Source organism: Podarcis filfolensis (genome assembly GCF_964270895.1).
Source record: "Podarcis filfolensis genome assembly, chromosome: 4".
NCBI classification, from domain to species: domain Eukaryota; kingdom Metazoa; phylum Chordata; class Lepidosauria; order Squamata; family Lacertidae; genus Podarcis; species Podarcis filfolensis.
Genome location: NC_139607.1, coordinates 48,600,066 through 48,626,352, shown reverse-complemented (window position 1 = coordinate 48,626,352; position 26,287 = coordinate 48,600,066). Strand labels below are relative to the sequence as shown.

The following is a 26,287-nucleotide window of genomic DNA, read 5'->3' as shown; positions in this document are numbered from 1 at the left end:
TCCTGTGTAATTTATTTTACTCTTTTAAGCAATGCTAGTGATGTGTGAACAAGACTGACAATGGATGGTGGGTTAGCTCCAGCTTCCAAGCTATTTTTACTTTGTAAGCCGACCAATTTTATTTTTAAAACCTATTAGCTTTGCTGCATTTTAAGCCACTAGGGGTTCATTGGGGTTCAGACATAAAAGAGATCAAGATTGTCATGTGATATGAATTTCAGATAAAGAACTTTATAAATTGTTTCTTTAAATGGGGGCGAACAAATCAAATTTAACATTGCATTTCTCTTATGACAAAATAACATTTATTTGTTTTAAAAGTACCCTTTGGAAAGCATAAGCAAGTACAATATACTCAAAAGCAAGTAATTTTTAAGATTCTCTTAACACTGCAAATTTTATTTTTTTCATTCTCCTGATGGAACATTTTGCAGCCATTAATTGTGATAATTCCTCACCATTCATGAATTTCTAGCATTTAAATATTATTTAAATATGTACAGCATAAATATGTACACTACATTATTGTATTACATTTGGTTTTTGTTTTTGTTTTTGTATCCTGCCTTGCGAGCCCTTGTTAGGGCAGAAAGGCAGTTTATAAAGTTTTTAAATTATGAATAAATAGCATAACAATTAGAGCTTGTGTACATGTATGATGCAAACCCAGGTAAAATAAAATAAAGAATCCTGCAGAAGGCAGTTGGAATAGGAATTGTATCAACAATCCAAAAATATTTTTTCAGGTTGATGGCCAACTGATTAGAAGAAAAACAGCTTGGCTGGCTCCTCTGCATCGAAAACAGCTTGGTATGAATAAATCAGTAGATGAAATTTCTCTGCATTGAGATAAAAATCTTTCTTGTTAATATCAAAGCAGTATTAAAGGGACAGCTGATTATGGCAACCCTGCTTATAGGCTGACCTACAGTACAAAGAATGTCTTATGGAAATGTCCTAAAATATTCCTTCAAGGGCACAAAAAAGTCCTTAATCAGAGTGGCTGGACGCTGAGAAAAGATTCTGGTTTCAAGGATGTTCTTTGCCAACAGAGACAAATCCACGTACAAGGCAGATGCAGAATATTTGCTGGAGAATAAAAAACAACACCCCACAATATTCATGTAAAAATGTTAAAATACACGACTTCTTTCTTTCCCTTAACAGGAAATAAACAACTTGTCATTATATTTACATTTCAGGCCATACAGGAAATTATGCTGCTTCCACACCCTGGTCCCTTTCCCTTTCCCTATATAAAAGGGTCTAACATCTCATTGTGCCCTTATTAGCTGTGCACTGATTAGGGTTGCCACATTGTTTCCTGACAATGCTCCATCTAATTTTAGGCGACTTCTCAAATACAGCCACAGCTGCAGCAGAGCCTCTGCTGCTGAGGAGAGGTTTAGGGGGAAGGAAGGGACACGAAAGTTCAATTGCATGAGCTGCTTTCCTCTTGCACAACTTTGGTTTTCAAAGTTATGGGAAACGTTCTCACAGATTAAAGTCTGATTTGTGAGTTAGAGACTAATCTGTAAAAGTGTCTGTTTTTATTTGGGGACCGCCATGCATTCAGAGACAATACAATAGCAACAACAGGATTATTGCTCTCTGGGATGTGGACATCAACTTTAGCCTCCTTGGCTCTTTTCCGCTGCTCTTGGAGAACGTCAGCAAACCATAACAAGTACAAAATGAAATCTTTAGTCTCAAAGTCTCTGAAAATCTTTAAATGAAGCGAGGTAACAGACTTTGTACGATGAAAGACAAGCTGTAAAGCTTTGTATATTCAGCAAATATGGTGTCCAACACTGAACAGTGATTCCGGATATTGACTACTGTTTCGTAGAATTCTTTGTCAACGTGGTAGGAGGATATAGAATTGCTTCATAAACCCATCTTATATCGAATGAATGTATGTAAATGAAAATATCAAATGCTGTGGAACAGTGCTCATGTAATAATGTAATAATGTAGCAGCAATTCTATAGCCTCCCACCATGCTGATGAAGAATTCTACGAAACAGTAGTCAATATCCAGAAGATTTCCTTTTGTACTTGTTATGGTTTGAAGGAATTCTATAAAGATTGTCTATTGCCTATGTACATAGTCATCGTGTTGCCTAGACATTGCTGATGTTCTCTTTGCAACACAGGGGTTTGTTTGGTTACTTATTGCTGCACCTGGAGTACAGCAATCTATTGAGGAGCCAGATGGTTGTTGGTTTTTTGCCAGCTACTCCACCCTTGAAGCACAAGAGTCAGAGCTGTAGCTGTTTCCAGGGAGAACCATATTTATTTGGAGGCTGTTAGGGGCAGTGGGTCACTCAATGGGGTGGCTCCTAAAGGCAGGAGACCAAAAGGGAAAGTTCTCATTTGGTTTTCTCCTATGGGTTGTGATGAGGGCAAGGCCACTTCCGTCAGGCAATTGTTTGTGGGTGGGCTTGCTCCTACGTGAGAGACTGGAGTGGGTAGGGTATGTTGAGTGTGAGTTTACCCAGTTTTTACATGAAAGGTGGCATGGTAGGTAGCTCCATCTGTGGTAAGAGCATGAATGCAGCTCATGAATGTAGATTTTGTTATTGTTTTGATTTATTTAATGTAGTTCTGTTGCATTTTCCTTTTGCCGTGATGGTCTGATCACCACTTTGGGCTTCAAAGCAGTATATAAATAAAACAGAATGTAATATAACACAATGTGTTTGTTTGCTTTTAACGTGTCCTACGACTCTGTTATTTTTGCTGCAGCAGACCAGGGATCATACTTCTGGGATTAAATTAGAAAAAAACCCATCCCCATTTGGGGATCCCTTCAGCTGCATCAGATAATATCTTCAGGTCTCACTGAAGTTAATCTACAGGATTGTATTAATTCTTCTCTCATATATTATAATGTTCACCAAAATAGAATAGTTGTAAAGGTAAAGGTACCCCTGACCATTAGGTCCAGTCGTGACCGACTCTGGGGTTGTGGCACTCATTTCGCTTTACTGGCCAAAGGAGCCGGCGTACAGCTTCTGGGTCATGTGGCCAGCATGACTAAGCCACTTCTGGCAAGGCCAGAGCAGCGCACGGAAACGCCATTTAGCTTCCCGCTGGAGCGGTACCTATTTATCTACTTGCACTTTGACGTGCTTTCAAACTGCTAGGTTGGCAGGAGCAGGGACCGAGCAACGAGAGCTCGCCCTGTCACTGGGGTTCAAACCGCCAACCTTCTGATTGGAAAGCCCTAGGCTCAGTGGTTTAGACCACAGCGCCACCTGCGTCCCCAGAATAGTTGTATGAGTAGCTAATTAAACCCACATGCCAGAAGCCAAAGCTAATACATGATCCTTCAGTTTCAAATTAGGGATGGGGGAAGAATTTGATTTAGTTCACATTTAAGGGTGAAGCTAACAAATGTTGAACTTTCTGAAACAATGTTGAGAATCAAAAAAGAGTCATCCTTTGTCATTTGCACATATTCAGATTTTGTGATGCAGTTCTTTAACCAATGGTTACAAAAATGCATTGGTAAAAGTGTGTATAAAAATGATTATATTAGTGAAAATAACATGTAAAATGCACTATATTTGAAGAAACTGCTTGCAAAAATACGTATATGAGCCAAAACTGCACTACAAACGTGCTTATTTGGAGAAATTCACACTAAAATGTGGAAGAATTTTCATGAGGATTTTAAAAATGAGTAAGCTGCAGAAAAGTAGAGAACTGAATTTAAGGTGGGGGGGGAAACATGGAAATTGAGAGAACCGAAACTGGCACAACTTTCCATACCTAGATAACCTAGATAAAAGAGTATGCAGTTCATTTGATTTGACATGATTTAGTTTAGGTCTAGTTCATGCATGAATACACACCACTTGACAGCTGCATGTATAAACAAGTTAGCTGTGAAATGGCATATTTCACACTATCTAAAAACACAACTTTTCAATGGAATCAGTTCATCAAGAGTATTCAGATATCAAGTGATGTACATGCATGTATGAACCATGGACTTGTTGAACTAGCCATGGGGGAGAATATTGCAGAGATAAGTAGCTTGTGAAATAAGGAACAGTGAATGATTCCTTTCACAAGAGCCTGTTCTCAGATGCCAGCATTGACCACAGTCTGCAAACAGCTTAATAATCTTATTCATGCTTTGTTAGCATTTTTGTAGCTCAAATGTTCTAGAAGTGTCATTAACACAAACTGATTCATCTCTGCAATACCCCTGAAATGTATGTCACTATGTGGTTCCTTCAAAAGAGAGCTGTGCACTTCAAATTGATGAGCTCTCTGGACCCAAAGCTACTGTCACTGCGATACCTTTAATATTAGCCCAGCATAGAGAAATTTAGCAGCCAAATCTTTACCTGGCATAAATAGTAACCTGGCCAATATTCTGAGGGCCAAAGAGGTAGGGCCAGAGGCAAAGGAGAAAGGACCTTACTCAATCTGTGCCATTACTTCCCATCCTTTCCCCCATTCCAGTATTATCCCTTTTCTCCATTGCATTTTATTTAGTTCATCCCACTGTACAATTTGGGTCTCTTTCTGGCCTGTAAGGAATAAAAATGTCACTTTTTTATATCACATGGCCCAAGTTACGCAATATGATAATATTGGTTGTTGTTTTGTTTTGTTTTAAAAAAGCTTCCTTAAACTAGCACCTTTTATTGTTGAAGTAAAGGTAGCTCTGGGGCCTAGATCCAAAGTAGAGAGCAGCCCTGCACCAGTTTCTTGCAAATAATGATGCCCCACCAGTCCTTTGCCACCGAAGGTGTTATTTACTGCATACAGTCTCTTTGGGAGAAAATAGCAGCGGAGGGAGGCATTTTTGGCAGGAAACCAGCACGAAGCCCCAGTTGGGTTTGGGAGCACATTCCCAATCTGATACGGGGTATCAGATCTGCTGCTATGTTGTCAGAGTGCATGTTTGTCTCCTTTTGTGTTCTGTTGTACATCTGTCTGTGAAGTCTCCAAAAGAAAGAGGGCGTTAAAAGAAAGAAGTCTCCAAAAGAGAGACAACTCCTCTTAGCTTGGGAGCGTGTAACTATATTAAACTGAGAGAAGTGAAAAAATAGCACCAAGCAGATGAACACTTCTGCGTCATCCTAAGCCATTCTACCAGTACAGATTTGGGGTAAAAATGAGATAACCTCAGGCTTTTTGGGAAAAGTATACTTAAAATTTTTTTAAAGTTCTTTGTAAATCAGTTCCCAAAAGCCTTTTACTTTACTGCATGTCCACCACATATGGTATAATTCACCATCCCCCTCTCCACATTTCCAGCATTTCTTAGTCTTCAGGTTATAAATCTTAGCTAGCTTCACTGGTGTAAGGTACCACCTATAAATCATCTTCCAGAGGTTCTCCCTTAGTACCATACACGCTGTAAATTTCATATTTACATTCCACAATTCTTGCCACTTTACAAAGTCGATGTTGTAACCAATATCTATGGCCCATTTTATCATGGCCTCCTTCACCTCTTCATCTTTTGTATACCATTCTAGTAAGAGCCTGAAGCTTTCTTACTAGGAATAGTTGATAAAGAAATCAAAAAAGAGGATAAAAATTTGTTTCTATATGCCACAACGGCCGCTAGAACTATGTTAGCCCAAAACTGGAAAACGGAATTAATACCTACCATAAATGACTGGCAGATTAAGATGATAAATTATGCTGAACTAGCTAGATTAACAGGAAGACTAAGAGACCAAGACGATCAGAAGTTTCATGAAAATTGGAATAAATACCTGGTATATATAAGAGATAAGTATAGAACTTCGATGACTCTGGCAGGATTAGAACAACTCTAACAGTGTTTGACAAATATGCAAAGGAGATAAAACACGTAACTTTTGAAACTATCTGATACTTACCAACGAAGTGAAGGGAAGTCCAAGGCTCGGCGGAGCTCAAAATAAGTGTGTATTATGTATATGATTTTGGTAACAGCTATGTTATATGCAACTTATGTAATTTAGATTGTATATATGTATAATTAATGAAAACAAATAAAAATTTATATGCAAAAAAATATATAAAAATGAGATAACCTCTTAAGTATGGAGAACAATTAGAAAACCAATACTGTAATGAGGAAGATGTAAGACTTGCCTTGTTTTAGGTGTTCTATTTTTATTTGGTTTTACTAGATAAATGCTTGTATTATTTATATATTTAGAGTGACGCAAAGGAAGTATTGTTCCAAAACACGTCAGGCCTCAAATGTATTTTCCTTCAAGCAACTTGAGTTTCTTCCTCTTTTTTTGCTGCCTTCTAGTTTCAACAGGCCTTGAGACCCACACAAACTGAGACAGGACGGTGAACAAGTTACAACGATTTGCAGAGGAGCAGCATTAGTCTTTTGAGTCTTGTGGCATCTTAAAAGGCTAGCAGCTTTATAATGCCATAACTTTTTGTGAACTACAGTTCACTGGTTCATCAGATGCATGAAGTGTTATCCTGAGTATCACATGGGGTTGTTGTTGTTTTTTGGTTGGTGTGAGGGAAGAAGCTGTAAAATTTGAGGTCAGAGCGAAATGCAGAAAAGTGGCAAATGTAATTATGTAAGCCAATTAACACATATAATGTGCTAAAAATTAATTGTCTTCATTTGGGTTTGGGTTCAATCCACAAGTGAAATCCTTATGTATTTTAATTCAGTGGTTTCACATTGCAGTCTCCTTTCATCCAAGCTTATTTACAGCTTTTGAATATTGCGTTTCTGATTACTGTATCAACAATAACAACTTGATGATATTAGTAAGGGACCCCTGACCATTAGGTCCAGTCGTGGCTGACTCTGGGCTTGCAGCGCTCATCTCGCTTTATTGGCCGAGGGAGCCGGCGTACAGCTTCCGGGTCATGTGGCCAGCATGACTAAGCCGCTTCTTGCGAACCAGAGCAGCGCACGGAAATGCAGTTTACCTTCCCGCCGGAGCGGTACCTATTTATCTACTTGCACTTTGACGTGCTTTCAAATTGCTAGGTTGGCAGGAGCTGGGACCGAACAATGGGAACTCACCCCATCGTGGGGATTCGAACCGCTGACCTTCTGATCGGCAAGTCCTAGGCTCTGTGGTTTAACCCACAGCACCACCCACGTCCCTTGATGATATTAACAAGTTATCTAAAGAGCTGTCACATGGAAGATGGATCAACGTTGATTTCTGCTGCTCCAGTGGGTAGGACCCAAACCAATGGATTCAAGTTAGAAAAAAGGAGATTTCAATTAAACATTAGGAATAACTCTCTTGATGGTTAGAGTTTTTGGCAGTGGAATGGATTCCCTCAGAAGGCAGTAGAATGTCTTTCATTGGAGGTTTTCAAGCAGAATTTGGATGGCCATCTGTCATAGATGCTTTAGTTGTGATTCCTGTACTTCAGTGTTTGGACTAGATGACCCTCAGGGCCTCTTCCAATTTTGCAGTCCTCCGATTCTATTGTAAAAGTGAGTTGGAAGCCATAGGAACATTGAAAAGCCTAAGGATTTTCAGATGTAGAAAACAAAATCTTAAATGCTCTGCAGCTGGTTTGGCTTTAACACAAGCACACACACAGAAACTTCTGGGATATCTGAGAAAGCAGTTACCTGTGAACAGATGGGATATTACTCCATATGTGTACTGCATTCTGGATGGTGTCATCATGCTGCTTATATCTGAGCACAGCTTCCATCTTTAAAAGGACCAAAACCATACATATGTCTCAAGAGCTAGAACTAAATCTCTCATTTGATGCTAATAGAATATAATACAGAATTCAAAATCTGGGAGCCAATACAGATTGAACAATACTGAAGTAAGATGCTCCAAGAGATATAGAAATGCAATAAATAATTACATAAATAAAATAAAACTGTTGTTTCAAACTGTGAATTGAGCCACTGAAAATCTGTATTAAATTACAGTGGTACATCTAGATACTAACAGGATCCGTTCCGGAGCCCTGTTCGCATCTAGAGGTAAATGTAACTAGCGATGGCACGTCTGCGCATGCACGCGTCGCTTTTCACCGCTTCTGTGCATGCGTGTGACGTCATTTTGAACATCTGCGCATGCGCAAGTGGCGAAACCCGGAAGTAACGCACTCCGTTACTTTCGGGTTGCCACGGAGCGCAACTCGGATGCGCTCAACTCGAAGCGTATTCAACCTGAGGTATCACTGTAATGTCTGCAAGTGAGTGCTGAAGCAAACTATCTCTTCATTCACCTCTTGAAGGCATTTTGTTTTGCTACTCACCTGAAAGAATCGAGAAGCTGTATCTCGGTCTTCTTCCTCCAGCACAAGGTTATCCACAAACATCCAGAAAAACATCCTTTCTGGGGGTGTCTCGTACTGAAGAATACGAAAATATTGGTAAAAATACCAGGCTTTAAAGGGAAGGGAGAAGAGAAAACAGGCTATAAAAAGATGGTCTCTGAAAATGCCTTTCTAAGGTGCTCCAGCCCACCCGCTTCCTTTTCAAAGAAAAGAATGACTGAAAGGGGGAAGAGAGCCACCTCTGGGCACCAGGGAAAGCCTCTGGAGGCAAATGGGTGCTTATGGGTGCCAAACTGGCTGCTCCTGAAGAGATTAGATGTTATAAAGACATGCAAATATAACAGCAGGAGTCTGAGGCTGCACAGGTCTCATGTTTAGAGATAGATTGCAAGGTGGGGTAGGTAGCAAGATATAAAAGCCTGAGGGGTGTGCTTTCCTTTCTCTTCGGCATCCACCCTCCATCTATCTGCTGACAGGGACTGGACACTTTAGTTATACACTTTAGGTATAAAAAGGGACGCGGGTGGTGCTGTGGGTTAAACCACAGAGCCTAGGACTTGCCGATCATAAGGTCGGCAGTTCAAATCCCCGCGATGGGGTGAGCTCCCGTTGCTCGGTCCCTGCTCCTGCAGTTCGAAAGCACGTCAAAGTGCAAGTAGATAAATAGGTACCGCTCGGGCGGGAAGGTAAACGGCATTTCCGTGCGCTGCTCTGGTCCACCAGAAGCGTCTTAGTCATGCTGGCCACATGACCCGGAAGCTGTACGCCGGCTCCCTCGGCCAATAAAGCAAGATGAGCGCCGCAACCCCAGAGTTGGCCACGACTAGACCTAATGGTCAGGGGTCCCTTTACCTTTACCTTAGGTATAAAGAAGGTCTCCAGCCAGTGGCGTATCTAGGTAATATGGTACCAGACCAACATTTGACACCCTCCATCTAGTTTTCACAAGACAAGCTTAAGCCAGCTTTCAAACGGAGGCAAGAGGCTTTGGCAGGGCCCTAAAGCCCTCCTATTTCCTTCCCAAAGCTTGGCGAGTGCTTGCCCAGCTTTGGGAAGCAGACAGGAAGACTCTAGGACCCTGTCTGAGCCCTCACACCTCCTTTTTTATATACCAGTATATACCAATAGGGCAGAGGTCAGTGACACTCACTGCAGGTCAGTACAGACTTCCTCTGAGGAAACCCCAGCAAAAGAGTTTTGTTGTATAACCTGTGCCTGTCTGTATTTGGGCTGCTACAGAATCTGAATATATGTCTATAGGAAGTTCTGCGGTTAGTGGCTATATAGTCTCTAGTTGTGGAACAAAATCATGAGGCAAGATTGCAGCTGGAGGGGAAGGCCAGGGAGAAGTCACTGTCAGCTTTTCCTTGTGGTGCTCTGTGGATGAGAGCAGGATGGTAGTAGAGGATGAGGTTACGTCACACACCAGATAGCAGGTACTTTCCATGCCTATCTGATATGCTGTTAATATGGAATGTAGTCTGTGACGCGATCGTGACTGATGTATGATGCAGCACTGTCACAGCATGCTCTAGCTGTGGCTCTTGGTGCTTCCCGTTTCCTTTATCAGTGCTCCTACAATATATATTGCATCATTTTGCTTTCTACTAGTTACTGGAAGCTCATTGGCATGTTGTTAGCTGACACAGCAGAACCCTAGGCTCATGCTGCCCAACCGCTATCCTGTGCACAATCGCCAGGGACTGAGTCCCAGTATCACAGTGTGGCCTACTTTGGAGTAATCATGCTTAAGATTGTGCAGCTTAGCTACAAATATTTATAAGGAAGCAAGATCAGTGAAACGTATTCCCAAGTAAATACTGTATGTTGTAGCTGCAGTATTTAACCTGTTTTGGAGAAGAGTGGAGAGAGAAATGGTCCGTATCTTGGAACTGACCAGAGTCAGAGAGACACAATAAGAGCTACAGTTTCATGCATGTTTGCTTTTCTTACCAGACGGCTGTTGATAAGAGTTTCCAATGGGTGGCGTAGACCCAAATATAAAATCAAATGGACCCCATTCTTTTATCTAATAAACAAAACAAAACAATCACAGTAGTTTGGATGCAGGATCCCATCTTTCATCTTTTAATTTCACATGGGTTCTCGTTTTCCTTCTCCTCCTCCTTTCAGAAATGCACCAGTTTGCTTTATAGACATTCTGATGGGCATGTTTTGGATCAGGATTACTTCCACTTCCTAGACACAGAACCAACCTAACCTTACCAACTAGTTTACCATTAACCACATTGCTACTAACTATTCTGATTAGTCCAAGTTTGGCCTCTTCAGACAAATGACAAAACTACTGTATTAAATTGCCAGTGGTGTTATGCAAGGTTGACTATGACGTGCTCCACTAAGTATTAGAAATACTAAATTTAATTTCTGAACCTATTATTTTTATATACTGCCCTTCATCAAAAGCTCTCGGGGCAGTTCACAAGATAAATGACCCTATCGTGCAGAATACCCACAGAATGTTAAGTAGACAAAAATAAATAAATAAAAAATAGACAGTTTTCCCTCCATCTATAACAGATGTTGAGAATCTACAGCCCTCCAAACGTTGTTGCCGTCCAACTCCCACCAGCCCCAACTGCATACTCAATTGTCAGGGATGGTGACAGCAGAAATATAACAACATATGGAGAGCCACAGGTTAACCATCGCAATGTAATCAAAACCCATGGCTTCTTGTTCCTTCTCCAGCATTTCTGGTAGGCTGTTTTTTTATTGAAAACAAACAAAAGAATCAGTTTTACACACTGATTAAACAGCAGTGTTTGAACAAAGAAGTTGATGGTAATAAACTTAAATAAACTTATTCTTGAAGAAATTCCTTACAGTGCTATTTGATGCTTAACCCTTTGGCAGCTCCTCAGACTGTTTAATTTTATTTAACCTACACAACGTGTGATAAGCTGAATTCATGCATCAAGGATGCTGTATATATTAAAAAAAAATAGACCGCTGAAGAAGCCTAACAAGCTGAAGCATGTTTGGCATTGCAGTTATCCAGAAAATCTGAATGGTGAACATAATATACTGGCATTTTAGCTATCTAAAGCGCTGCTCTAAATAAACGTAAGTATAACTCATGCACTGTAAAGAGGGTTTCTTTGTATCCAGATTATTGCATAGTTCTTTATCCATTGTGGAAATATTACTGTGGCATATGTTCTGTTTATAGATTTGTGCATCTTAGTTATTGTATTAGAGAGATTTCCAAATTTTTGCTTATTTTCATCTTTTTTACTCCCAGTTTCAACTTCATTTTTATGTAATAACATGTTGTTATCACAAGAAAGGAGGCCAGAGAGGAGCAGGCAGCAGCAGTGCAGTGCAGTGGCATGGCAGCATGTGCGGTGTGTGTGTGTGGGAGGACAAAACCACAGGGTTGTGGGTGTGGCTGAAGACATGGAGGGGTCTATGGTTATGGCAAAGGGAACAGCAGTGAATAGCGAACTCCATGGACCTGGAGCTGCTGCCTGGGGTAACTGCCTCCCTGTGCTGGCCCTGCCTTATTCTTTCTTCAGTTATTACCAGCATCAACCAGTTATGACGAGTTTTCAGATTGTCCGGTGTTAAAGGGGCAAGACTGTCCTTTCCTTGACTTCAACATAATAAACACTGAAAGAATTTGTAATTCTTTGACTGGAAGCGAATCTGATTTTATCCCAGTAAAATACAGTTAATATATTAGGAGCAGAAAGAATATACCCATCTAACAAAATTAGAAACATGGGTAGTACCAAGTCAACTCAGTGACATCTACTTACATGTATTCGTGTCACGTCGGTGACATCATCCAAATACTTCAGTGTTCCATTGCCCTTGCTTTCCCCCAGAAACCCCAAACTTTTCAGCTCTGGAGAATAGAAATGAGGACCCAAATGAACACCAATATTAATGCGACACATTTGTGTTTTACTGATGAGGTGCCCTAAAGGGGAGACAGAAGGTTTACAGACAATGCTTCATAAGTGCTTTACTGTGTGCTGGATGGAAGTTATTCAAAATGGCAGTGGCACTTCTGCAGTGGCCCCACAATGTTGGACTTTGGAACCTAAATGGAGACCCTGGCATGCCTTTTGCTGGGCTAGAATTCTCATCACCCTTGACCATTGGCTATGCCACAACATCTGGAGGGCTACAGGCTTCTCACTCCTAATGAAGGCTTTTCATTCAATCTCCTTGGGAGAATAGGTTTTCCTGGGTGCTGACTTGAGCTTCCTTCTCATCTTTCCTTCTCTGTACTTTTCCTGCTGTGGCTGCCTTCTTTTTTCTTCTCTCCACACTCTTCTCTTCCCAATGTCTCCTAGACTAGACTACAGAGATTCCCTCTGCCATTTCCCTGGATTTAGAGAAGAGTGGGAGATGTTCTGAATTAAAGAAATTCCTCTCCTATTTTTAAGAGACAGCAGATTGCTAGCAGGCTTGTTCTGGGAAGGGGTTAAAATTACTGCAGTTCCCACTACTCTTTTTAAAATGTGCATGTTTCTTTAGTGCCACAACATTCCAAAAAGTTACTAGGAATGAGGGAGATGACTTGCAAATGTGCTTTCAGTATCCCACCATTTCTTTCTTTGGTGTATTATATTTTATTTTGCACAGAAAAGATGGGAGACTAAAAACAACAACATAGTGCAGACTGACAGTGTAATTCAACAGGTGTCTACTCAAAACAGAACCTCACTCAACTCAGTTGCACTTGCTCGCTGCCCAGCTAATTGTGCGAAGATTGCAGAAATGCAGTCAATAGTGGCTAGAAACATAAGGAGCTGCTCTATACCAAAGCAGACCACTAGGCCATCTAACTCAGTATTAACTCTGAGTAGCAGTAGCTCTCCAAGGTTTCAGACAGGAGCCTTTCCCAGGGATTGAACCTGGCATCTTCTGCAGGTACATCACGTGCTCTACCACCACTGAGGCTCTGACACCCTTTCTCAGTTTGTTCCCCTTCCTAGGACAGTGTTGCAGGAATCTCTATTTTGGCTCCAAATAAATAAATAAGCTAAAATAAATGGAATAAATGTGAACTGGCAAACCATTATTGAAAAGTAGTGGGGCAAGGGAAGTTGCGGGATATCTGATGGTTTTCAAGCCAGGTCAAATTTTTTAATCCACATTAGGATTAAACCCCATTAGGTTTCTCAATAGTGCTTTGCCAGTCCATACTAGAAGGTTTGTGATGCAATTGCCTTTTCAGTGGAAAAAGAACAGCCACAAATTAGGTCTCAAAAAGAGTGGGTGCGGGAAGACAGGAAACAGTGGAATGCAGTGATTTCGCAGCAGCAGCTAGTGAGTAAATGAAAGATGACAATTCTTGATTAATTGCTTAGTATGGAAGGCACCCAAGGAGCTAGTCAGGAAGGATTAAGATAAAGATCACCCAAATTGGCTGTTTCTCTTCCACTTGGCTTTTCTCCAATTTGTAAACAGTGCTTTAATTTCATGGTTTTTGTTTTGTAAACCTTACTTATAAGTGAAGGTTGGTAAACATGTTAAAAAGTTTTTCATAATCTTCTATAATAAATGGGACTGGTTTCAATGGAGGAGCTAAAGCACATGTTTCATTATCTCCCACTGAAACGGAGAGACTTTAAAACTATCCAAGTATAGTTGGATTGAGGCTGTTTTTGGACAGAAATTGCCATGTATTATTTTGAAGATAAGCAAAGACCACTTTAAAAAGCAACATTCAGAAAGCAATGACTTTTTTTTTTAGCACCCCATTTTTAGATAAGCTCCCAATCATCCTAACAACTATGCCAAGCCACAGATATCAGAAGCCCGTTTCAAAGAACTCTTGCTCAATCAGCTGATGATTTTCAGTAGCCCCATTAAAAGGTTTGGGCAAAACAGCATTTTGAGAGAGGCTTCTGAATAGAATCATAGAATCATAGAATCATAGAGTTGGAAGAGACCACAAGGGCCATCGAGTCCAACCCCCTGCCAAGCAGGAAACACCATCAGAGCACTCCTGACATATGGTTGTCAAGCCTCTGCTTAAAGACCTCCAAAGAAGGAGACTCCACCACACTCCTTGGCAGCAAATTCCACTGTCGAACAGCTCTTACTGTCAGGAAGTTCTTCCTAATGTTTAGGTGGAATCTTCTTTCTTGTAGTTTGGATCCATTGCTCCGTGTCCGCTTCTCTGGAGCAGCAGAAAACAACCTTTCTCCCTCCTCTATGTGACATCCTTTTATATATTTGAACATGGCTATCATATCACCCCTTAACCTCCTCTTCTCCAGGCTAAACATGCCCAGCTCCCTTAGCCGTTCCTCATAAGGCATCGTTTCCAGGCCTTTGACCATTTTGGTTGCCCTCCTCTGGACACGTTCCAGTTTGTCAGTGTCCTTCTTGAACTGTGGTGCCCAGAACTGGACACAGTACTCCAGGCGAGGTCTGACCAGAGCAGAATACAGTGGCACTATTACTTCCCTTGATCTAGATGCTATACTCCTATTGATGCAGCCCAGAATTGCATTGGCTTTTTTAGCTGCCGTGTCACACTGTTGGCTCATGTCAAGTTTGTGGTCAACCAAGACTCCTAGATCCTTTTCACATGTACTGCTCTCAAGCCAGGTGTCACCCATCTTGTATTTGTGCCTCTCATTTTTTTTGCCCAAGTGCAATACTTTCCATTTCTCCCTGTTAAAATTCATCTTGTTTGTTTTTGCCCAGTTCTCATATCTGTCAAGGTCGTTTTGAAGTGTGATCCTGTCCTCTGGGGTGTTAGCCACCCCTCCCAGTTTGGTGTCATCTGCAAATTTGATCAGGATGCCCTTGAGTCCATCATCCAAGTCGTTGATAAAGATGTTGAATAAGACCGGGCCCAAGACAGAACCCTGTGGCACCCCACTAGTCACTCTTCTCCAGGATGAAGAGGAACCATTGATGAGCACCCTTTGGGTTCGGTCAGTCAGCCAGTTACAAATCCACTGAGTGGTAGCATAGTCAAGACCACATTTTACCAGCTTCTTTACAAGAATATCATGGGGCACCTTGTCAAATGCCTTGCTGAAATCAAGATAGGCTACATCCACTGCGTTCCCTTCATCTACCAGGGTTGTAATTCTGTCAAAACACGAGATCAGGTTAGTCTGACATGACTTATTTTTCAGAAATCCATTATGACTATTGGTGATCACAGCATTCCTTTCTAGGTGCTCACAGACTGTTTGCTTAATGATCTGCTCCAGAATCTTCCCTGGTATTGATGTCAGACTGACTGGGCGCTAATTATTTGGGTCCTCTCTTTCCCCCTTTTTGAAAATAGGGACAACATTTGCCCTCCTCCAGTCTGCTGGGACTTCGCCTGTTCTCCAGGAATTCTCAAAGATGACTGCCAGTGGTTCTGAGTGTTAGGATATTTCCGTTCCACCTTAAAAGGGAGCAGGCTTTGTGAGTCACAGAGTCTGCGTATTTCCTGTTCACAGGAAGTTTATGTTTTCTATTGCTTTCGTTTCTCTGTGTGCCTGAGCATACCGAAGCAGGCAGTCATGTTTTTCTTTGTTCTGATCAACGCTGAATAAACTTGGAAAAATGCTCTCCTGCTGTGCATCTTTCGCTGTGTGAATTCTGCTGATAGAGCGTGCATCAGCCCAGGAATGCTGATAGAGCGTGCATCAGCCCAGCCCTGGAGCTCGTGTCGCTAATTGCTGATACTGCGTGTCTACGAGAGATGGATGGACATCCGGAGACGATGTGGAGTCATGATGGACTTTATCTCCCTGGCAGTATCCCAACACTGAGATCACATCTGCCAGTTCTTTTAATACTCTTGGATGCAGTTCATCTGGCCCTGGAGACTTGAATACATCTAGACTAGCCAAGTATTCTTGTACTATCTCCTTAGTTATTCTGGGCTGTGTTTCCTCTACTGAATCATTTGCTCCAAATTCTTCAGGTCAGGCATTGTTTTCTTTATCGGAGAAGACTGAGGCAAAGAAGGCATTGAGGAGTTCAGCCCTTTCTGTGTCCCCTGTTTGCATTTCATCATCTTCTCCTCTGAGTGACCCCACTGTTTCTTTGTTCTTCCTTTTGCTACGAACATACCCATAAAAACCTTTTTTGTTGCTTTTAACCTCTCTAGCAAGCCTGAGTTCATTCTGTGCTTTAGCTTTTCTGACTTTGTGTCTACACGTGCTGGCTATTTGTTTGAATTCCTCTTTGGTGGTTTCCCCCCTTTTCCATTTTTTGTACACATCCTTTTTTAATCTTAACTCAGTTAAAAGTTCTTTAGATAGCTACCCTGGCTTCTTTAGGCACCTTCCATGTTTCCGTCTCATTGGTATTGCCTGAAGTTGTGCTTTTACTATCTCCCTCTTAACAAACTCCCAGCCATCATGAACTCCCTTTCCTTTTAGTATTTCTGTCCATGGGATCTCACCCAGCACTTCCCTAAGTTTTATGAAGTCGGCTTTCTTAAAGTCAAGAAATTGAGTCCTAGTATGCTTGGCTGCTCCTTTCCGCTGTATAGTAAACTTCAGAAGAGCATGATCACTCGCGCCTAATGATCCTTCCACTTCTACCCCACTAACCAGGTCATCAACATTGGTTAGGACCAGATCGAAAATGGCTGTTCCTCTTGTTGCTTCTCCCACTTTCTGGACAATGAAGTTGTCTGCAAGGCCAGTGAGGAATCTGTTTGACCATAAATATTCACCAGCCCCTGACAAAGCTCTGCCTTGACCTATGCTTTGTTAAATCTTCAGAAGTTTCAAATAATCAGCTCCTTAAATTTAGCTTCTGGAGATCCAACAAGATACTGCTAGCAGTGCCTTGAATGGGACTTCTGCAGACCCTTGTGTGGGGGAAAAACTGGTCACTGTGACATCAGATGACTGACAGGTAGGAAGTTTCACCTACCTGTGAAATTCGGGGAGATAATAATCTGGCCTTCTGGGCTAGAAAGGTTTCCCACCTCTGATACAGGGGAAGGGTAAACATGTTGCAAGCCTAATTTCTCAGTTACGTACCTTGTGTAATATTGTCGAAAAGGGAGAGCACACGGATTGGTTTTTTATCCCATGTCTCCAAAGGCTGATATATCCACAGATGGTTCTAACACAATTGATAAAAAGATACATGTTTGCATAAAGTGCTTTTGTTGTTGTTGTCAAAACTTGTCGAACAAGTAGTATGTGATTTTAGTTATTACATGTATTAACATGAAGACTTTTTATTAACTGGATATCAACAAGCTTTGACAGAACTCTATAAATCAATGCATTTATTAATTTTATTTAAAATGTATTAAATTATTTACATCCCACCTGCCGAGGAAATATATAAATGCTACTCTGATAATGGAAAGATGTGCTGCTGTTAGCACATTCACAAGGGTTCTACTACATGTATATCAAGTTGCAACAGGGATGCAGGTGCTATTTAAATCACAGGTAGCTGCAGCACCAGGGCTAAGAAATGCAAAACAACCTTAACAATGCAATGCAGAAACAATCACCATACGATTTCCACAGCTTAAATAATGTTGACTACTCAGTACCTGCATTTGGGGACAGTAGCAGTTAAATCCCTGCAAAATAATAAGCTATTGAGGTTCTCCTAACATATATGACCTTGAGATTCATGGATCCATCCTCATGGCAAATGCCCACCGTGCCTTCCTTGGCGATACAGAAGAACATGAGAAGAGCCCATGAGAAGGCCAGAGACCCGTCTAGTCCAGCTTCCTGTTCTCAGAGAGACCAAGCAGGTGCCTACGGGAAGCCTGAGCAGGACCTGAGTAGAACACACTCTCCCAACTTGCAATTCCCAGCAACTGGCCTTCGGAGGCATACGGTGCAGAAAGACCTTAGCCATATTCTCCAAGAATGTGTCTAACTAAAGGCAAATGTGGCACTACTACCTATTGCTAGATCCCTTGGGAGAAGCTCTTTGGAGGGTATTAGAAATTTATCATTGGGGAGAGACCACATTGCTGATGAGTGGACAACATGCATCAACTGCTTTGCCCTTCAGGCAAAGGACGTAATAAATGTTCTCTTCTTATGCAAGGACTCTCCCCCCAACCTCTGCCATACACTTCCTTAGAAAGCTGTCTTGCAGCAGGCCAAACTGCCTCTCTGTTCAATTCACTGCTGGCTACTCACACTTTCCTGATTCTTATTCCTTCCTCTAACTTTCTTTTCTCTAGGATGGTGTTAAAGGCTTATGAAAAGGGCCACAGGTCAGGGCCCCAAAGAACATGCATCATATGGCAAATGCTTGATGTTCAAACCTCGTCATCTTCAGATAGGTCTGGGAAGGGCTCCTGATGGCTGCCAATCCATGTTGGCAATACCAAGTCAGAAGAGCTGAGCTGCCCTGCTGCTTCTTACTTGGACAGGCTGAAGCCTCAAGGGGGGTGGGGGGTGGGATTTGTGGTTGGACTTGCAGGAACCCCACCAGTCAATCTGGTACTCCTTCTAGTGCAACTGCACAGCTCCAGCCTCACTAGCACCCCAGCCCAGGCCTCTCCAGGTAAGCCGCAGTGATGCTGGCATTGGGAGGGTGGCTCTGCCTCTCCATATGCACCACTACTAGTGAAAAGGAAAGCAGAGATTGGGGCTGCTTGGCATAAACCTCCAATTAACAGGGTCCCCCCCTTTAAAAAATGTCATTTTAGTAAATGACCATGCAGTGTTTCAGGTCAGCTGAAATAGTTTTGCTGCCACCTGCTGGAAACGGAGCATCTAGTTTAAATTAGTTCTTTTTTGGCCAACTTTGCCAGGGTGTAGTGGTGGCAGAAGTGGTGGTAGGTGGGGCACGGGGGGGGGGGGCAGGAGGCAGCATTTCCCATTTCACCTCAGGTGGCTTCCCCTGACCCACAGCCAGCATGGGCAATGGTCAGTGACCCTAAGACTGGTAGTCCAACAGCATCTGGCGGTCCATAGGTTGCCCACCTCTGCTGCTGAAAAGTGATCCAGTTAATACAAGGATCTGCAGCCCTTTGACTTGTTCCTGTATACATCTGTAAAAGGCAACAGAACTTTCCCTTACAGACTCTTGATCGTAGAAGCGCTTCAGTTCTGCACGCCATCTTCTCTTCCTCTTGAGTAGACCATATGCTTGCTGTGGTGCACACAGGAAACATATCCAGGGAGACTTATTTTTTATCTCGTCTGAGAATCCTGAACACACGAGGCTGTCCATGCATTCTTCACAAAAACACCTGCATTGTTGAAACAGACAGCGAAAGATGATTTGAAGGTATTTTTACATTTTACTTTTCAAATATTTGTCATACATCCAAAACTTTCGCTGCTGTTTCAAACAGGGACTTGTTCTTCCTGGAGTTCTGAAAATTATCCAAATGGGGGAGAGGCATCTAAATAGGAGTGCTGTATGTTTTTTGATGTGGGGAGAGCTCACACATTTCACTACAAGGAAAAACATGTGAGCATCTATGTTAGATTTTATACCAGCAATGCAAAAGCAGAAGTATGGGTGACTTGCACTTTCTTTCCTCCCACTTATTCATAATTTCTGAGTGAGCCCTGGCTAAGGACCTGATTTACACAAAACTGACTTAGATTAAAAGGATATGGAAGTTTGAAGCTGAGGGTTGGTGCACAGGTAACTGAGCAACTGGACACTCAAATGATACTGATATCTATGATACTCTTATCTCCACTCTGTATCCCTGCATCACAATGATTCACATCCTAGAATAGAGCAGTTGTGCCCCACAGAACACCTCATTCCTTTGCAGCACCGCAGAGACCCAATCCAAGCACCAGAAGCGGATTTAGGTGAGTGTAACTGGTTCGATCATGCTGGGACGCGGGTGGCGCTGTGGGTTAAATGACAGAGCCTAGGACTTGCCAATCAGAAGGTCGGCGGCTCGAATCCCCACGACAGGGTGAGCTCCCGTTGCTCGGTCCCTGCTCCTGCCAGCCTAGCAGTTCGAAAGCACCTCAAAGTGCAAGTAGGTAAATAGGTACCGCTCCAGCAGGAAGGTAAATTGCGTTTCCGTGCGCTGCTCTGGTTCGCAAGAAGCGGCTTAGTCATGCTGGCCACATGACCCAGAAGCTGTACGCCGGCTCCCTCAGCCAATAAAGCGAGATGAGCGCCGCAACCCCAGAGTCGGCCACGACTGGACCTAATGGTCAGGGGTCGCTTTACCTTTACCTTTAACTGGTTCGATCACACTGGACACAGAGCCTGGGGGTGTTGCAGGAGGCTCCACAACTATGAAAGCGAGAGGCACAACTGAACTACAGACTTTGGCTTGTAAGGCTGTGTCCCCAATCCCACTTCCCTAGAAGTATGTGTGATTAAATTCAAAAGGACATACTTTTGAGTAGGCATGGCTAGAACTTCTGAGGCAGAAGATATTGCAGATATGCTCCACCAAGTGTAAGGGGAGTAGTCTGTTAGAGAGGTAAATATGCACATTCTATCTGAATATGGAAGCCAGGTTTTACGGCAACAGCATTTGAATCCCATATCCAAAGGCACTGCTATAAACTTGAATGTGGTTTGGGAGGTCAGTTACCTGTTACAGGTTGGATCATCACACATTATGAGAGATTTGCTCCAGCAGCATATGGCACAATCAGTCTTGTACCCATCATTGTCACACAGGAAAAATCTCTCCAAAAGATGTTCCTTTTAAAACAGCAGCAGCAAAAAACTGTAGTTAGTTAATAATGAGATTTAGCATTTCAGCTGTTCCAAGCTCAGTACTTCTTAAAACAACCCTTTAAAGATGGTGACCATCATTATTCCCCTAGAACAGATGATGGATCTGAGGCGGGGAAAAACATCTTAATTAAGGCCACCAAGGGAGTTTGTGGCTAAAGTGAGAGTTGAACTGGAGACTGCCAGCATCTTTTGGACAGATGCAATTTTTTTGCTTTAGAATTTGGTGGACAATCTAACACTGGCTTTTCCAGCAATTCCTTGATTCCTCTTTCCCCCTTTATTTTTTAAAGAAAAGTTGCCCAGCCTGTTAGATAAAGGAAGTGTAGCATGTCTGACCCAAATCAGCTACTCACTGTGCATGGAGCACACATTCCTCCTTGAAACAAAGGGTGCTGAGTGCGAATCTCAAGGCTTCCACAGCATATGCAGATTTCTACCAAACACAAAAGATACACATCTTACACTGTTTTTGGCATCAATTCCCAGAGCTTACTATATTTCTTAAAATAAAATACGTTGCTCAAATAATACACAATACATGGTTAAGAATACATAAAACACATAAGGAATGATTAAAACTATATTTTCCACTAAAATTAGAAATATAATTGCTGATTTGCACTGATAATGCAAGAGGAAAAAAGCTGACCTTGGAAAAAAAGACATATAAACAAACAAACAAACAATAAGTAAACATTTCAAGAATGGTTTCCCTACACACAAAGAAAGCTGCTTTTCCTCGCCTATGAAAGAATATTTTTCTTAGGAGGACCATGCCTGTTCTCTTCTCATTTTCTCATTCAGTTGGTCAGGTTTTTTTTAAAAGGATAATCAAGCATTTATATATACAAGGTGTCCAAACGCCCAATTTATACAGGGCTAAAAAGGCCTAGTATTGTTAATGCAATCTGAATTTCTTCTCAGTTCTACAATCTGGGATTGGGATGAATTGTGAAGCAGTATATGAAAGAGACACAGTTTCTATCCCAATAAATGTGGATTTAAACAATCCATACATACTGCGTTTTTATCATGTAAGCCTGATTAGTTGGGTAGTACCTTGTCACTCAACCAAATTGGTTTATACCGATTAATCTCACTGGCCGGCTAAACACTGAAGTCCTCCTAATAGCTATCTGTAGTAAAGACAGTTATAGCAGTAACAATTGCAACAAGTACCTTCAATATTCCTCTCCTTGAAGTTGACTTCATATGCAATGTTTTCTACGAAGGAAAAAAATCAGGGCACTTTTCGGAAGCGAGGCTTGCTTGCATTGCTAAATGTACAATCTAATCTGACTAGAATGTGCACTGGATTGCTCTTCCATGCTGTAGCCAACATTTGTCACGTGTGGCACAGACAGCATCAGAAAGAGCCAAAACCTTGTTTTTGTATCAGGCATGAAAGTCATCTCTAAGATTACAATAAAAATAAGCTCAGTACCAGGCAGGGATGTGAATTATACTTGCTTTGAAACAGTGTGATTCTATACAGTTTATTAAGATGTAAGCAGCAAATTCAATGTCATTGCTCCCAGGTAAATGGGTATAAGTTTCAGGATCACCAGCGGAGGCTGGTCCATTATGGCAGGTGCAGCACTGGCCCACCAACCTCTGTCTGCCACCAGCTGGCTCTGCCCTGCCTGTCCAGGAGGTGGTACTGGCTGCCAGCTTCCTCCTCCTTAGTCTTGCTCTACCTTGAACTCCTCAGCAGGAAGAAGGATGGGACAAAACTCTGCCTGTAATTGGCTATGGCTCCATCAACTGTTGGTCTCCCTACCTTCTGTCCTGTTATTACCATTGAGACTCAGAGAGCAATTCTACTTAATAAAAATTAGCTAATGTATCTTATTTTTCTACACAATTCTTTATATACATTGCCCCTTTCTCTTCATTATTCTGCAGTATTTTGAAACTCTCCTTCTACGTATCTTTTGCTAATTAAGAAGGCTTTTAGTTTCATTCAAAGGAAGAACAGAGATAGATGAGATAAACCTGCCCTACAATCCCTTCCTCAACATTAGATGGTTTCACTTGTTTTTGTACCGCAAAATGTTAACAAACAGGTAGGTAAAGGGTTCATTCCCGCAGCAGATACAATCTATACTGGGGCACACAAATCTTCAGCTAGCATTGCTTTTAGTGCCTCTTGAAAACAAGATTACCTCTTCTTGGTTTGGGAGTGTTTGATTCCTCCACGGAACTTATAGAAATTACACCAGAACTATACTTCTCCAGTGATACAGCTAGATGTGTGGGGAGAGACAGAGAGACAGAATGAGGTACATGATGGCTATTTTTGAATGTGGCAAAACTGCAACAATATGTCTCAGCAAAAGCATTTATTCTAAATTGCTTTGGGTTGCATTAGCAAAACAGTGACTAATAAATTTAATACATAATGATAATAAATACCTGCATGTGTATGTTTGCATATAAACACAAACACTATATTTAGAGACAGATACCCTGAGGCCCTCTGGATGTTGTCGGACTCCAGTTTCCACCATCCCCAGCCAGCATGGCTAATGGTTAGCTGCCTGGGCAGGCTAGGTCTTCCTGTTATATACCTGCTGGGATTGACAAGGCATCTGACCCTCGTCTGAATCATATAGCTCTCCTGATGAGTGCTTTGGTCTGCCCACCAGATACTAGGCACTCTACTATTCAAATTAGGCCCCTGTGTTTTTGTTACAATCCTCTTCTCAATTAAGTAATCAATTTTAATCTAGAATTTAAATATTCAAAACTTTCTTATTTGTTAATTAGAGCAAGTAAACTACTGTTCTCACTTCATTACAAACAGTATTTCTACCTGCAACACACTTGAGCAAACCTGCTCCTCTTCCTTTCACAGATATTTTGTTGCCATTTGCAACTGTAGCTGCCTCTGATTAGTTATCATTTAACTCTTGGGGGAAATTAGCATTACAAGTCATGTGCATTGGGGAAAATAATTAGCATCACATGTCAAGTTGCCAAACCAATTAACCAACTAGAAGGATTACTGTTAATAGCACCAGTTTTCCTATAACTTGATATTGCTGGATAGTTTGATGAACTGCAAAAACACTTTTAGTTTGATTTCTGTTGTCACCCTGGAACTTTTCTTTATTAGTGCCACTTTGTTTTGTATGATTCCTTGCAAATGAAGGGAAACAGTTTTTCTGGACCGGACTTTGCACATGGCTGCTCTTAGCAGTGTATGCATCAGAATAAATAAGAGTGTACCCAGGGTATAGATGGGGAATGTCTTGCTGCAGATCTCTGACTACTGAATTTAGCTGTCAAAATCAGGGCAGTGAATATTGGCAAGATTTCCTTGCAATGAAGAAGTGGTGGCAGTAGATGGGTGGGGAAATTATACATAAAAAGACAGTATAAGGTCTATGCAATACTAGCTGCAAGGGTAAGGGGCAACTTTGCTAGTGAAACACTTCCGTACTGTTGAAAGGATCTAGTATGGTGCTATCATTTGAAAATAACAATCTACAAGAAGTTAAAAGATTTTAAAAGAATCTTTAAAAAAATGAAGTTCACAGAATGCCACAAGAAAAGGAGTCATCACAGCCAAGTTTGGACTCTGGAAGTGCTGCACTGAGGTACCAAAACAGAGGGACAAAAGGCAAAGCCTCTTTCTGGAGTTGTTCTCCGCAGCACCAAGTTTTGTTACAGATCCGTAACCTGTTTCTGTGGTCATAACTTTTAAATTCTTATTGAACTGCAATTTCATTACTTGTGCTTGGCCTTAGGGTTCTTGAAGGAGACATTTCTTCCGCAGAACTGATGGAAATGATATCAGGGAAACTTCCTCCATTGGATGATGGAGCTGAGAGAGAGAGAGAGAGACATCAGAGCAATATGGGAACTATGACCTTTCTGACTTACCCAGCTCATGCTGACTGCTCCAGGAAAGTTGAATGAGCTGGGAAACAATGCAGCTTGAAACATTTCAGACATACGTACTTGAAGGACTGGAGTTATATATATATAAATGTTATTTATGTTTTAAATAGAAGGTTAAAATGTGGAGGTTATACAAGGCGCACTCTTTATTGAGCATTCATTCTGATTCATACGCAAGGAGGTTATGCGTCTTCCCAACTGGGTAGCTGTTGGTGCCAGGCACAGGTGTGTGGCAGCTGCTTCCAGCCTGGTGCATCCCTTGTCCTTGCTGCCATGCTGCCCAATCCTAGTTTCGGTGGGCACCATCACAGCTGGTAGGTGGTGCAGTGGTGGTGCACCATCTTATATCCCATGGCTGGCATCTGGTCAATTCCCACAGATTTCAGTGGGAACTAAGTGCAAATTAAGGTACACATCATACATTCACATACCTCCCCAATAATAATCCTGGGAACAGTAGTATACTTACAGTGCTACAGTTCCCAGCAGCCTTTACAAACTACAGTTCTCATTATTATTATTATTATTTGGGTGTGGTGTGTGCTCTAAACATTTTGTAAACACATGGTGTGTAGGAAGCCTTTATCTGGGTCTAATGCCATGTGTTCATGTGGTTTCCTTATGGTGACCAGGCCGTCGGTTTCATCGCTCTCATCAGCTTTATGGGCTCCTGCAAAGGAGTGGATCTGGGTCTGCTCCAAGAGATCTTCCACTCACCTGCCTCCGAGAGGCTGCCCATTTCCTCGGAGTCACTGTCCAGCACCACGGCCATCCCTGCAGCAGACGGCGACCTCGCCAGGAGCGTTTGGGGCGTGTCCGGGTCGTCGGGCAGACGGAGAATGAAGACCCTGGATGGAAGATCTCCCCAAGGAGATCCCTGAATCATCCGGTGCAGAGGAAAACCCCACAGCGTTTTACTACGGGAGCAGTAATGTGGATTGTTGTTACATATGTATAAAAGAAATCGTGGATTTCCCATCAACTGGCATAGGAGCCAGCTCCAGAGGACCTAGGTCTCTTGCCCCCGCCTAAAATATTTGACGTCCCCCCAAATGATGGGCATTGCCATTCAAATAGTGTGCGTGTGCCAAGTCATGTGATCAATTAGGTGGGGCGGGGCTTACCTGCCCCCCATATTTTATTCAAGTTGGGACCCCTGTCCAGAACGCAGGAGCCACATGGAGAAGGAGCCGCGCGCGCCTTCCGGATAATTTGCTCGCGCCAACGCTCCGCTCCCTTTCGTACTCCGGATCAATGCGGCAATCCAATGCATAGCTATAGACTTCTGAGTCCCATAGAACTCCGTGGGACTGATGTTGGATGAGAAGACGCTGAAGACGGAGCTGTCGGTTGACCTCCAAAATAAATGAATGAATGGAGGTTCACCATTTAAAGCAGGGAGCAACATCTGTTGGACTCAGTCCTAGCCAGCCAGGTCAGGGATTGTTATGTACTGAGT

General features: G+C 42.1%; 1 protein-coding gene across 1 annotated transcript; it reads right to left on the bottom strand.

Annotated features, from left to right (window-relative positions):
* Nucleotides 1–211: 211 nt before the first annotated feature.
* On the bottom strand, nt 212–25,714 carry DNMT3L (DNA methyltransferase 3 like; the record flags this gene model as incomplete). Its single annotated transcript, XM_083612019.1, has 13 exons — nt 212–1,089; nt 7,589–7,674; nt 8,239–8,369; nt 10,213–10,288; nt 12,042–12,130; nt 17,250–17,334; nt 19,276–19,447; nt 20,774–20,886; nt 21,276–21,355; nt 22,102–22,146; nt 23,088–23,168; nt 24,659–24,751; nt 25,546–25,714. The coding sequence occupies 13 exons, from the start codon at nt 25,712–25,714 to the stop codon at nt 945–947; spliced, it is 1,365 nt and encodes a 454-aa protein (XP_083468145.1). The 3' UTR covers nt 212–944.
* Between the last annotated feature and the right edge of the window lie 573 nt (nt 25,715–26,287).